The following is a 14,848-nucleotide window of genomic DNA, read 5'->3' as shown; positions in this document are numbered from 1 at the left end:
TCTTGTCTACAAGGGCCTTTGGGAAAGGACTGTTTCACACCACGCGGAGGTATAACTCCTACCGCAGAAGGGCTCCATCATTGTTTGGAGAGCTCAAAGTGTCAGCACGCTACCAACTGGAATTAAAAAAACCAACACAAAAACCCAGGACACTGCCCGCCTCTAGTTGCCAGCCCAATAATCACCACAGTCCCCAACATGAATCACCAGGCCTACAGAAAGATTTTAAGGCACAGTACTCACCCCTACCGCTGTTACTGCAAACGTATTACCTCCCTCCCTATACCTGCTTATAGTGTTACTTCTCAGATCCATACACGTCAATTAAAAGAACGACAAACTGCATCCTCATCAAAAATGAAAAGGCAGTAGCAACACCAGCCTGCTTGCTCCACTCATCCCATCTTACCCAGACACCCTCCCCTAAGGAGAAACTCCAGTAAACAGACAGATTACACCCTGAGGTTTAGCAGACGCAAGTTCTGTCACGCCAGCCTGAGAGGAACCTTTCAGGAGAGAGAGTGCGCTCTGCCTCAGCGCAAGGCTAATCTCAAAACCTCGGGTGAACGAAGACAAACGCGTTGCTAGTTCAGAACTCGGCGCATGCTGAACGTGAAGCGAGTGTACGGGGCTTTGCAGGATGGCATCACCTGGGCTCTTGCTCCGTAACAGTAAGACGGGTCACATTTCTGTATCGCTTTCCTCCTATGCATCTCATGCCAATTTATCCTCCTTTTGAAAGAGGTACAGTGGATGCAGAATGAGAGTGAGTACTTGCTGAGCCCACAGAAAGACGACATACCGCAGCAGGTGAAACATTTCCTCTGTGTTTGTAAATTCCCTTCTGGGTATACAGACACACGATCGCAAATACACTCTCCTAGCTAAGCAATCCCAGCCAGCTGCCTCAACATAGCGTTCGGTAAAAAAAAACGTTAGACCTATTCCAGTTTTTGTCCTTCCTGATCCCTTTTGTTCTCTCGGTCTGCTCCTCTCTCACCATTTCCTACCTAAAAGACAAGCAAAGTTTCAGGTGTTCACGACTGCAAAATTGGGACGGCTCGTGTTGTTTCACAGCGAATTCTTGAGAATTTAGGCTTTGTCAGCTTCCCAAAGCTGACCATTAATAAAATTCTTAACATAACTCCAGTTTGGTTCAACATTGCATTTCTGAGGAGCACATGAATGCCTTGCAATTCATTTCAAACGCTGTGGACGGTGTCCTCTTCTCCTTCAGTCCTGCTACATCTTTTGGGTAATGGACAGCAACCCATCAAAACTAGCATTAACCTAAATGAATCTATGAGTGTGTTGGGTTCTTTTTTGTTTTTCTGAACTGAGATGTTTTATCTTGTATTCCCAAAGCATTACCAGTAGGTACCACGCACAGACTTCAGCTACAGTACTCCGTGCTCCTATAAAAACACTTGTTTATGTTCTGGTTATGGGGTGAAGGAGCAGGGCTGCATCTTTGCTCTATCTAATGCAACTTAGGGTCTCCTGTGATATCTCAGTCCCCTTTCAGCAGATCAGCACTGCAGTCGGCTCCAAGACTGAGGAACGTTAATGCTACGGAATGAGGGAATCTTAAAATGCTGTGCATGCACAGAGCTTGATTCACAGGAACCCAGAAACGTCTCCACAAAACCAACCCCGGGGATTACGTCACTTGGAATACGGGTCAGAGAGCTGAATCACACAGAAAAAAAACAATCCTGCTGTGTGAAATGGAGACATGCCCCTGTTAGCAACATTCAGTTTGGATCTGCTTCACTCCAGGAAGTTAGGAAGGAGTTATTAAATCAAGGGTGAAAGCAACCGGTAACTTCTCAGATGGAGAGACCTCATTAGCACAGCTCAGTCACAGTCACTCAGTTGCACGTGACGGGAGGGGAGTGACCAGAGCAAGAAGTGAGCTCCTAGAGACTGTTGAACAGGAGCCTCCAGCGGAGCTAGAACAGTTTAGTGCAGCTCAGGATGTGTCTTTTATTGCTAAATAAAATGCGCACCCCTTAAAGCCAGGGGAAGAAGTCAGCGCAGAGGGCGGGGAAAAGCTTTAATTGTTGCTGACTTGTGCCTAACTAAAATGGACAGGAGGAGGGCTGGGGTTAAAAGAGAATTCTCTTTCCCATTAATGAGCTCACTCTGCTGGCATGTCTCCTGCCCTCCAAGATTGCTCCCACAGCAGGAATATAAAACCAGCCCTATAGCTACCCGGCGGTGTAAATTACCTACTCCTGATGTAGTTCTTACATGGGTTACTGTCTGTTTCTGTCTCCAAATCATCCAGTTTCTGGCTCTCTGATGCTTTTCAAGCCCCAGCAATAAAGATCTCTACTGGTTCCAATTAACAAGCCAATGAGCCTTGCCACAGTCCTGATTCCATAAGAACAAGCTCATATTATTCACCAACTGGTAGTAAAACACTTCATGTCAGGCAAGGGAGCGCACGTTGCTGTTACCAACTGAATCAGCTGGAAAAAGTGCACAAAACAGCTCCCCACCCTTTAGCATCCCGTTTCCAAAAGGCACTCATGTGAACAAGGCGTCTAAAGTACCAATGGAAACAAGTTTAACAGAGAAACTCCTTTCCTACCCCACACGTCACTTCACTCCTCCTTCAGCCTGCACGCAAAAGCTGGGAGACATCAGATTAACAACTTTGGCATAAGAGGTCTACGGCAAAATCTTACCGCACTAGGCAAGGAGCAAAAATATGGAACAGATCAACAAGCTGACATAGCCAGACAGTGATGCTACACCCATCGCTAATTTCCTGACGGCTTTAGCTCCTGGGCAAACTGGCTGCAACCCACGGCTGCTCCATGCTGCTTTTCTAAATCACCCTCAGCATGGGCCGTTTATGGGAATGACCTTGGCTAGTGAACTGCGAAAGAATTCGAGTCCTCTGCTTGCTACTCGGCAACGCAGGTACCTCCCCGATTTCACAGCCTCGATTGGAGATGTCACAGTGAGAGGGTAGGAAAGAGCACGCGACATGAAAGTTCATCCGAGGAAGAGTAGTGACAATTGTGTAATTTTTTCTTGGAACGGACAGCCCTTCTCTGCTGCCTCCTTAAACTGCTGATGGGAAGGCGGAAGGGACAGAGCAGAGCTACAGAAAACTCACCGTGACAAACTGCGAGAAAAGCAAGCTATGATGAAACATAATATCCAGTTAATTCCTGTAAATTTTGTGAAATCGAGGGAAAAGGCAGATGAAGAATTTACACTGCAAATTGTGCTAGAATCATACAAAGGCACCGAGTCAGAGAAATGTATGCATTTAACATACCAGTTAATTATTCCTTGACACTGACACATAAATAGAGTTTATTGCCCTGCAAAAAAATATTTAATATTTATTGAAGACTTCAAGAAGTTGAGAACTCATCTTCAGTAGTTCCATCCATCTTCAGTGCTCCCACATTGAACCACGATGCTTGCTTCTTACTAGCGTTAGCCTCAATTTACCTTTCAGCCATCGATTTTTGTTACACATTTCTCCGCTAGTACCAACTAGCCCTTTGCTAGATACGGTCAGCCTGAAGTAAGATTCCCAACAGAGGAAGAACTCAAGAATGAATTGTTTCTTACCGTCATGGCCCGAGTTGAGAAGATGCTCTCCCAGGTCACAGCCAAACACCCTTTCCTTCAGGATCCCCCGCTGTTTCAGTTTCTGTTTCGTTGGGCGCGACTTCATGAATGTACGAAGGAAGGTGATGAGCTTGCCGTGTTTTTTTGACACTGCACAACAAAATAAAAAAAAACCCCGCTTCATTTTAGATTTGGTTCAGTTAGGCAAGGCCAAGCGTAACACATTCTACAGAGCACGTAAGAACTGTAGTAACTTTAATATCAATTATTTACAGAAACAGATTTTCCAAGGTCCGACACTAAACAGAGACTTGGCTTTTGTTCTAATCCTTGGCTAGTGCAGAAATAACAGGAGACAGCTGTAATGGAAGAATTTAACACAAAGACACATTTATCTGCAAAGCAGTTTCAGGTGGGAGCGTACTAAAGGACCGTCAGGGCATATTGGATGGTGGGCAGCACCTGAGAGCTACAGTTTTCATCTCTGGAAAAACGGGCAAGGCTAAACTTACAAAACCAGTAATCTCACGTACGTTGACAAACACTGTATATAATCTACAAGCAGAAATAAATGCTTTGTTACTGGCTCTCATTCTAGTAGTCTCAGGCGCCCTCCAGAACAAACGAATGACTAATATCATCTGAACTTAGAGGACGTGGAGCTCGAAGGGCTATAGGCTGCCCTTCCAGCACACCTGCGATTCTAATGAACTGCAGCCGCAGCTGTGGAGGTACAGTCCATTCCAGGGCATTACTGGCTCCCCAAGTCTTCTCAAGCCTCTGCAAGATAAAAGCATTACTGTCTTTGTTTTATTTCATAGAAAACTAAGGCGGCCGATTTGAAGAGATGCAGTTTATCCCCTCCAGAATAAATACAAGAAGTCTGCAAAGAGACGAGAACATAGCTCAGGAGCCATCCCTCCAAACCTCCTGCTCCGTTTCTCTACACGATGCCGCACGGTCTCTGCGTTAAGCTGGTGAAATCGGTCACTCCGTTAAAACCATCCGGTCCCGCTAAGGAGCGTAATCCACAGCTGAAGGAAATGGAGAGTAACACAGGGCAGAAGTGGGTGACACAAATAAACTCAAGCAAATCGGGAGGAGAGGCTGCGCACGGGTTTGAATGGGAAGCAGAACAATACCCTTGAATGTCAACTTTTCTTCCTGAGGCCCACTCTGAAAGCAAAAGGGCTCCAGCCTCCCCAACAAAAGTGCCATTGTATACATGATTTAAAAGCAGTTTAACTTCAACAGAAGAGCTCTATTGAAAAGAACAAATCACTAGGTATAAAAGGCTGTCCTTTGTGGGGAAGCCTTTACAGCTCCAGGAAGTTGTAAAGGCTCCTGCAGCACCGCAAGGCAATGCCAGCAATCGCTCTCCCCTGCTCCTGTCTCAGATCCCAGAGAGGAAAGACAACCGTGTATTTCACCTGCATTAAAACCGTAAGTACTGTAATCAAATTTCAGCAGAGAAACGCTATTTTGAACAAACAACAAAAGCAACGAAGACCCCTGCTGACAAAGGTGCGTCTCTTCAGTGTCACTACTGCTCGGTAACACGTACAGCCCGAAATTCTGCGAGCGGCTTTGGAAGTTGGGGCTCGGCAAAAAGAGAGATTTATGCAGTAATGCTTCATACAGGCAGACAGGGTATTCTTTCACCAGACAACATGAAGAACCTTCTCCCAAGAAGAAGGTTATGCCACGCTATGCTTCATGATGTTTTAATCCCTTTAAACAGCTGAGTATTTTTCCTTCTCTTTTACCAGGTATCGATGCAGTCCCTCTGTTTATAATAAACCTGATTCCAATGACCTGAACATATTTCTATCCATGCGCGTAGAGTTCTACTTTTGGATAAAGTCCCTTTTAGCAGCGTGACACCACACTGATCTGCAGCAGCCAAATACATTTGAATACCTGAAATCCTAAAATCTCCAACAAAACCCCATGTCTGCATTCTCAACAACCAAACCCAAATCATTTACTGAAACGCAGAAGCATTGAGCGTGACAAACTGTGGCTACGGGGGCTTTAGTTAAAGGGATGTTCTCAGTCTGACGGGGTTTTTTAATTACACACAATAAATGAACAGATTGTGCTGACATGCCAAACAAAGTTAGGATAGATTTTGGTTGTATCCATCATCACAGTAAAGCAACGGCTCATTTATCATCTCTTATTAGCCCCGCTCAAGCATAAATGGAGACCGAGTCTCATCCTGACCTGTGTGGAATTTCAAAGGGTTCGCACCCTCGGGCTCCTGTGATAATGCTATTGGAGGGGACAGACCCAAGACAGATGCTTTTACAGCAGTCAAATAAACAGACAATTACTAATACGTATGTATTCATTTGAATCATTTCACAGACTCCGTATACAGTTCTTCAGGAAGTATCTTGCTCGACTTAATGAAAAATGAGTCCATCAGATAACGGATTTAAAATGGAGACAAATGCATCCAATTCCAGTACTGCAGAAATTCTACTAACGCTGGTGACCAGGTCAGCAAGTGACCTTTGGGTGTCACCTCAGGCATTAGAAACGGAAAAAGGTGCAATGGATACACTTCCATGATCCAAGGACGTACTTTGCCTGCTATTGATACTTGTTTACATCACTACCCAGAAAGGAAACCTGAGTTTTTAAAACACAGTAAGCCTGCTCTGCCTTTAAGCCACCCGGTACAGGTTAAAATAATTGTCTTGTTTTCCGCATCATTGAGTAGACTCCTACAAACACACTCCCATGGTGTACCAGTGCAACAGTCCACGACACTGCCAGGGCAATGCCTGAGCAGGTTAAGTAACCAGAAATGCACTTATCAACGGCCTGTGGAAACATTTGCATGGTTCCTTGGTTAAACAGTTTCCCGCACCGCTTTTCTCTGAATCACTGCCTACTCGGTATGAGAGTTTCTCAGGCTAAACCAACTCCAGAGTTTTATACCTACGCGAGAATGATTAACTGATAGCAGTTAGGCTTCTCCAGGGTGGGGAAGAAGAGAGAACAGCGAGAAAATCCAAGCAGTCATCTCTTTGCTGACAGGTTATAAAAAAGAACAAAAAAGCAAGTAGGTGTCTGATAAGGATAAAGTATCCTTATGAGCTGCAAGAGCTCAGGAGGCTGTCAGGTATGCTGTCTGTCTGCCAATAGCAGTAACAGGTGAAAAACGCCTTCTATCCTGCTTCCAAGTCCTCTGGCATCATTTGACCCTCAAACCAGCCATGCATCCTAAGAGAGGTTTAATTTCAGATACATTTTGGTTTAGATGAAGCTAGCACAGCAGTCCCAGTTTCTGGATAAGCACCAGTGCCAAGGTTGCTACCAAGAATCCCACAGAATAAATGTTTTCTGCTCCAAAACCGTGGTCCCAAACCTTTGCTGTCCCACTGGTTGCAGTACCAGCTACAAGCAGTGCTCTCTGGCTGCAGTGCACGTAGTGGTCCTATGCTCCTACAGCCGTTTGCCGATCTTGAAGAACCCAGAATCAGGGAATGGAAGGAAATTATGGAATCAAGGCACAAGGTTTAGACCAGAAACAAATCTAAAATTGTTACAAACTAAGGACATGTGAATAAACTAATTAGCCCTTTTCTACCTTCCTCTATTGTCCCACCAATAAAGTGGGGATATGATAAATCTGAACCGTTCAGTTTGCGTCTCCATGTGAGGTGTTCAGGTTGACAAGTGACACAGACATAAATTCAGACGAAAAAGCAGCATTACTACCAGACAATTTTACATGGTTGCTACAGTCAGAGATGCTGCTGAATTACCAACTGAAAGGCAAACAAAACTAAACAAAACCCCCTAACATTCATCTGTATTACTTTCCACCTCAGATTTAAACAGCTGTAGAACAAATTGTTTAGCAAGAAACAGAGGCTTTCCTAGAAGGAGCAGGGACTGATTTTCCTCAGAAAGGCAGGTTTGGCTAAATATCCTGGCCTGAACAAGCAAAGACAAATTCTCCATCTACCATAGTGATACCGGCTGAAAAAAAACCCCAAAACAATCAAAACCCAAACAAAAAAAAACCCACCTGAGGTTGGGCTACTTGTGAAGTTTTGCTGGCGCGAATGTGTCAATTAGGAGTGAGAAAAAATATCACACCCTTAGCTGACATAACTACGGTGGCCAAAAGCCTTTATACACTGGGAAGGGAGGGAAGACAAAGGAATACTTGTGCCAGGTAGTTTATTGTGGTTTTGGGAAACTGCCATACACCGTACCTCCCCGAGGAACACTTACCGATCAAACCATGCCATTGTTGCTATACCACCAAGCTTTTGTAGTATAAGTGAGGCCCGGAATTCCCCTGACACTGATAAAAACTATTAAATAACAATTACTTCATTAAAAGAAGGTCGTCTTCACCCTAATGCTGCGGACTGAAAAGGCACTTCAGGATATACTTTATGCAGCTTGTTTACTGGAGAAATGGTCAGCCATCAGCTGATTCAAAGTAGTTTCATGGCTGTTCAGCACAACACGCTTTTCTTGTGTTACTTTGGGAACCCACTGAAAGCTCATGGGGAGCTCTTGGGATACACTGAGGTCTCCTGCACCTTCCTGCGACCTGCTGCGCTCAGGGGCCATTGCGGCACTCCTGTTGTGTCCCTACACCTTTCTGTGAGGTTGCGCCGCGAGCTAAGTCACTGCAGCGACCCAGACTGAAAATAATCTGCTGAACTTGATGCTCTTACAGCAGAAGAGCATGAGCAGTTGTGGCAGCCCAAGTGAGGGGGCGGCGCAGCAAAAGCGCAGGAAACCGGACCTTCTTAGGCTGAGCTCCCTGCCAAAGCCAACGCGCTGCAAAACTATACCCTCAGCCTGCTGGCAAACGAGCTGAAGTCGCTGAGGCACAACTGAGCCGCGGAGCGCCAACTTCTGATCCCTCCTGTGCCTGTATAGATTTGACAGGGATGCAATTACTCTGGATTCACACCCATGAGATTAGTCCAATGATACCGTGTGTCTCAGCCCAAACTGCAGAAGTATCATGTCTGGGCCATAAAACTCTTCCTGAGAACACTTCTAAAACGTAGTATTTAATTACTATTGCCCAAAGTGTTGGCAACAAAAGGAAAGGTAGGATGGAAAAGAGCACTGGCTCCTGACTCCTCAGCTTTGAATCATGGCGACCAAACAGGAGAAGCCTTTTAATAAATGCAGCCTTACTGTGTCCCCAAAATGATTTTGTGCGTGTGTTTTCTTTCCCTTTTCAGTAAGAAAAACCCCATGATGCAAAGGCTCTGAGAACAAAGCACAATACAGTCAACCTTGCAGCCCTGGACAGCATCTCCCATCTTACACACCCTGCCTCTTTGCAAAGACCAGGGGAAACAAACAGCAGAAAAGCAAACATTAACAGATTTCAAGCCTTGCACATTTATGCGGACAAAAAAGGTAAGTGCTCGCTCAGCAGACATCCAGGCGTACGGTGACCCAGCAACATCTTTTGAACAGGATAATGGCAGCTTCCTATAGGACATCCTCACCCACCCACTGCCTTGTCCCCCTGCAACCTTATTAGACTTGGCCAAGGGAAAACAAACCCCTGCTAAACAAATAAGGAACACCTGCTTTATCTCCTGTTGCTATCGCTAATATTTTGCATTTGCACTCACGCCTAGTCAAAATCCTCTTCGCAGGATCGTTGACAGCAGCATGTTTTCTAATACAGGGTTAGTAAACTTTGACTCTAAGAGAAAATCTTGGAGGGTGTATGCTGACCCACATTCCCAGCACACGGCCAGCGTGTTTGTTTCTCTTATTCTTAACAGTGATTTTACAACGCTACGGAACCCAGCTGTCCCCTGCTGCGAGGAGAGCGTGGTGCTAAGGTCAAAAGCAAGAACACGTGTGGCTGCATAGTTTAAAATACATAAACAAACTGCAATATCCAGTCACAAAATCAAAGATGGAAAAAGGTGTGGGAATGTCGTGAAAAAAGCACAGCTAGGTATTACAACACAAAAGCGAGATCCATCCTCTCTGAAGAGAGATTTGCAGCAAGTCAAGCTAAAATTTTCCCAGGCTATTAGCCCCTCAAGACCCATTTTCCTCTAAAATTAAACTCTGCTGCGGGGAGAGAAAGAGCAGTGACAGACTCTTTTGAAGAAAGGCAGTACCAGGAATCAGGAATCAGGAGACGAGAAGCCGGGTTTGGTTTTGCCACATCTTTCCTATGCTCCCGATTCTGCAAACACTCAGGAATACATTTAACTGTGTGAGTGGTCTGAGTTCAACTGGTTCCCTGCACAGCATCAGTTATCTCGGCCCCCCCATAAAACCTCAGTAAATATTTTTAATATCCATCCTTTCACGCTTAGAAAGACATGCTCTGTGGACCCACATCTTACTGAAGAGGAATTACACAAAGCCAAGAACTGAGTCACATCTCCCAGTTCTCTGTCATGTTCCTTAGCAACAAGACATTTTACTCCTTTCCTCCTGCCACAGCAGATTCTATTTTGGAAGCTAATTTATACAGCCCTAAAAACCCAACCAGAATCCGGAACCACGCACCACCAAGCACCGTCCTTTAGTCCTTGAATAGGACGCTGGTTTTGAAGAAGGACCAACCAACACCACATCAATAATTGCACTAATCTCTACACTGGGCTCCCTCGTTGGTCACAAAGATTTTCAGAAAGAGATTTTAAAATTTCATAGATGTGAGAGTTTTAAAATACCCTTCTATCTCCAATAACCTTCATAAATGTGTACTTACCGATTTGCTCTATAAAGAAAAGAAAAATAAAATAAAAATGCTGCGTGCTTTTTGATGCTGCAGCATTTATCTTGTGCCAGGCTGACATCAGTCAAAGGCTGGCCTCTATGTTATAAGAAGTCATGAAATACGTTAAAGGTGATTAATTTCAGTGTCATTAGATAAAAACCATTAAAAAATTAACTATGATGACAAGAACCAGACAAGAATAAGCACGTATTTCCAGCTATCACAAGAGCACCATACACAGGGAGAGCAAAGTAGGTCATTAAAACTGGTAAGTGATGTTGCTGTTCTTACTTACAAAGTCTAGTAATAAGGAAGCCGCACTTACTCTTGTATCTGCCCAGGCTTCTGGAGCCATCCTTCGGGCAGTGCCCACAAACAACAGTCTCAACAAAACTGCAACTCTTCCCTGTCCTTGCCAACCTCAGCCTTTGGCTCAAGTTGGAGTACCGGCTTATTTTGGTTAGCGTAGGAACATCTGGCATCGGAGATCTACCGGCTTGGCAACTCACTCGGTGCATTTTCATGCCCAGATTACACAACAACCTCTGTCAGCTTCCACTGCATTTGAGTCTAATTAGTCCTCTTCCAGAGAGAGGAGACTGCAAATTCAAAAGCTAACAGCATATCTGACCAGCAGCATTGATTGCTTTCAACATTATTTATTTGACTGAACACACACGTCTGTAATGATACGCACAAGGATTATCTACAGTTCGAGCTGTCTGGAGAAGGTTTCTTTATGTCAATGAGAAAAGGCGTATGAGAACCACAAACTGTTTATGATGACAAAAACTGTCTCCATGCTCTTCATTGCCAAATTTGTTATTTATAATTGGATAAGAACAGTAACCACAAGGTTAGCTAGATGCATAAGTATGTCACCTACCCACAGATAGCAAAGTTTGTTACCAAGAAATCTGCGATACCTTCCAGGCCAAAGATAGGCCTGATCTTTTCATAGACTCTAAGGCCTAAGGGAGCTTTAAGAAAATATGACCTGACCTCCTGAACAAACAGACCACAGGACATCTCTGAATTAATTCTCTGAAGTACAGCATACCTACCCCGAGGGAAGCAGTATATGGTTAGGAGATATAAATCAGTCAGCTGAAGGCTGAGAAAAGAGAGAGGTTTCAAAGGTACAAGGGCTGACAAGCCCTATTTACCTGTTGGGATCGTATCTGGAGAAAAAAGCAGCGCTGACTAATACGGTCTTAGTGACAACGTAGCAGGGATGGGCTTTGCTTAGGTAACACGAGGGCCTCAAGGGCTTGCAATTGGACATGAGGAAATAACAACAGATGGGGCAGTAGTTCAAAGGAAACAAGTTATCAGGGGCCAAAACTGGAAAACAAGGGGGAGTTTAAAACAAAATGATAGAGATGAGGGCATTTAGCACACAAGGCAGTAGTGTCAGCAGCTCAGGTGACATGAAAGAGGTCACAAGGCCAGCAGCGGGACTGGGAGACAAGGGAGCAAACTAGGAAATGTAGAGCTAGAAGAAAAATAGCAAAAGAGACACCTGCAGTATCTTTCTTCTCCTTCATTCATACTACATTTTGCTAAACCTCTATGTGTTCCAGCAGTTTAATGCAGTCCTTTTGCTTATCTCGTTTACCTTGGAGATTAACGATCCTCTTGAAAAATAATGTTCTGACTCAGGTAACTGTACCACTAGCACAACTGAACATCAGATCTGTCCGTCAGGGAGCCAGTGTTAGTCTTTCACCCATGTTCACCTTGGGATATCGTGACCATTTGACCTTCCATGCCCAAGCACACGCTACACCAAAATGCACTGAGGCCTTCATGTAACACTGAATTTGGACTGAAGAGAATGTGATACTGTAACTTGAATGTATCCCTAATACTTACACAATTCCTGTAGTTTGACAAGAAACCCTATTTTAGAACAATCCCAAAAGTGATGCACTGTGTCCCATGAAAGGTGTTACTGGTTAGCTGGTTTCTTATCTTGAACCTCAAGTGGTGCGTAAGCATTAAGGACAACCAGGTAAGTATCAACATCAACAACCAAGTAAGCATCAACAGCAACCAGGTTATTATGTGTTAGATACTCTCCAGATACTTGCAAATAAGGAAGAGAGGGGAGAACGATCAAGAGCCAAGATGCCACCTAACCCATCAGGTGACACCAGCACAGGTTCAAGTGTACCTCAGCCATCCCTCCCAGAAGTTTCTCCAACTCAGCAGTCTCCAGCGATGAAAATGCCACACATTACATCTGTTGGTAATTACTTGAGCTGCTAGCTATCCTTACAGATGGAGTTTCTTAATGGCTGAGCTCAACCCCCCTTTAATACAATCTAAACCAAATGTTTATTGTCCTGTCTACAGCGGCCATGGCTTCAGAGAAGTCAAGCATTGACTGTTCTCAAACTCATACGTATTTGAAGGCAAACTGCCTTTGCCCCCCCTTGTTCAAACACCAGCTGTATGCTGCATGCAGTATCCTTCCTTGATGAAAATGCTTCAAAACAGTCTAAATGAAGTTGCAGCACGGCTGCTTGAGCCTCACCCACACCGTTTCTACTTCTGCTACAAACGGTAGCAGTGCTGCAGGAGATTTTTCCAAAAACTTGAAAGTAACCCAAGCCAACCCTCAGTAACATCAAGTACTTTGGACACACGCACGCAGCCCAGAGCTTTCACTCGTCATTCAAACACAAATAATGCTTCAGCCCAATCCTGGCATCAGCTAAACCAGGATAACCAGAGTGACTGTGGCAGTCAAGTTACTCCAGTTTTGCATGGCAGCACGCTCCAGCTTGGGTAGTGGGAGGAGGCAAGCAATGAAGAAAGATCTGACATGAATCAACAAACAACAAAAGTTGAATAATTAGGAGTTTGGCAGATGGAGCCCAACCCTGGAGCGAGAGGGTGTTTGCTCTTATGCAAGGCCTTGGGAAGACACTGGGAAGGAACCCTTCTATTCCATCAGGAAGGGACATGAGCAATCCATCTGGAATAAGGAGGAGATTCGGGTCAAAGCACCCTACCTCCCTTTTCCTAAACCACAGGACACAGCCGTTACTTCAATCATCAGTGTACAGACTCTTCTGAAGTATGCGGTACTCCCAGTACGACAAGCAGTATCACTGCTGCTCTCCCAATCCCTTCGCAAAAGATGCCTATCTCCATTTCCACTAGCCAGAGGGCAGCTGTTTACAGCCCAGACCAGTTACCTTCAAATTACAGTAACCTACTCCTCCAAGATTGATATCGTTCTGGTTCTTTTTCTATTTACAACCCTGACCTTGTAAATTGTTTATGCCTTAGCTGTTAACACCTGCATTAAGCCCCGAGATGATTTTGCCTTTGGAAGCAAAATTCCCACTCACCTGGAGCGGAAACAATACTGAAGACAACGGCCGTGAGCCTCATTCACATTACAGTCACTTTATACAGCACTGGCGGGATACAATAGCTTTAAAGAGGATGAAAATGACGTCTTCCCCTACATCCTCCTTACACAAGGAAAGAAGTGTAAAAAAGCTTGACTGAAAACAAAAATTGGGCCCAATATGTTTGGGGATTTGCGATGAACTAAATCTGCTTTTTAAGACTTAGGAATGCAGATATTGTATTGTTTTGCCTGCTTTATTCTTTTCCTTTATCTTACCAGTCCAGAGCTTTGATTTCAAATGAGACTCTTTTATCATGCCCGTGTGGTGCCCAGAACAAAGGAGGTCGGGGAAGAGTGGAAAGGGAAGGCCTCCCGTCTCCTCTGTCACAAATAATGAGATCCTGCAGGGCATTTAGTCCTTAAAATGGACTATAGCTTCTGGGAGGTTTTCTGAACAAATATGAACAGACGAGCCATGGCTACTTGCAAAGTGTCTACTATGATCACGGTAACTACTCTCCCTGGGAATTTTATTTCTCAGAGTGTGCATTCGCTGCCCTGGGGCTCCAGCAAACAAAGGACTAGCATTTTTAAATAGGAAGCCCCCTTCTCCTGAACAACAGCATCAATAATATTAATGCTTAGGAATGCATCCTGTGTCCTCCAAGTGCCAGTCTGGGGAGGGAGGGAAAACAAAAAGATAGAGTGATATGCAAAAATCTATTGAAATTCAAATTCTAGACATTCCCATCTGTCAGCTGCCTCTTTGGGAGCTAAGTATAAAATCTGAGCAGGAAGCACTGATCTCGCATCTCTGCAGCCCCAAGGACCGTGTGGGCATACTTGACTGCGCGGGAGGGGGCCTGCAAGCCGAAATTCCTTCTCCCCTGGGATTTGGGTGGGAATCCTTACACAAATCACCCCAGACATGAAAGAGGCTCCCTTTAACAGCTCCGGCTTGCTACACACCCATGACCCTAGACTAAGTCCAATAAAACAGCTTACAACTATGGACCTAGTGAGTAGAAAGGCGCAATAGAAACCTGAAGTCAGAGATTAGCAAAAGGGAAACAGAAGTAAAACAATTAGCTGGGGGGGGGGGGGGGAGGATGGGGGTTTTATTAAGTTTCAGTTGG

At 44.7% G+C, this 14,848-nt stretch overlaps 1 protein-coding gene across 1 annotated transcript in view; it reads right to left on the bottom strand.

The window, feature by feature from the left end:
- Positions 1 to 14,848, bottom strand: part of ARHGAP32 (Rho GTPase activating protein 32) — a 189,170-nt gene that overhangs the window by 30,945 nt on the left and 143,377 nt on the right. Inside the window, exon 13 of the mRNA XM_019470377.1 lies at positions 3,598 to 3,747. Coding sequence (XP_019325922.1) covers positions 3,598 to 3,747 — 150 coding nt within the window. The remainder of the gene's footprint in view (positions 1 to 3,597; positions 3,748 to 14,848) is intronic.

The sequence above is a fragment of the Aptenodytes forsteri genome, unplaced genomic scaffold (assembly GCF_000699145.1).
Source record: "Aptenodytes forsteri isolate BGI_AS27 unplaced genomic scaffold, ASM69914v1 Scaffold126, whole genome shotgun sequence".
Lineage (NCBI taxonomy): Eukaryota > Metazoa > Chordata > Aves > Sphenisciformes > Spheniscidae > Aptenodytes > Aptenodytes forsteri.
This window is presented reverse-complemented; position numbering and strand designations above follow the sequence as displayed.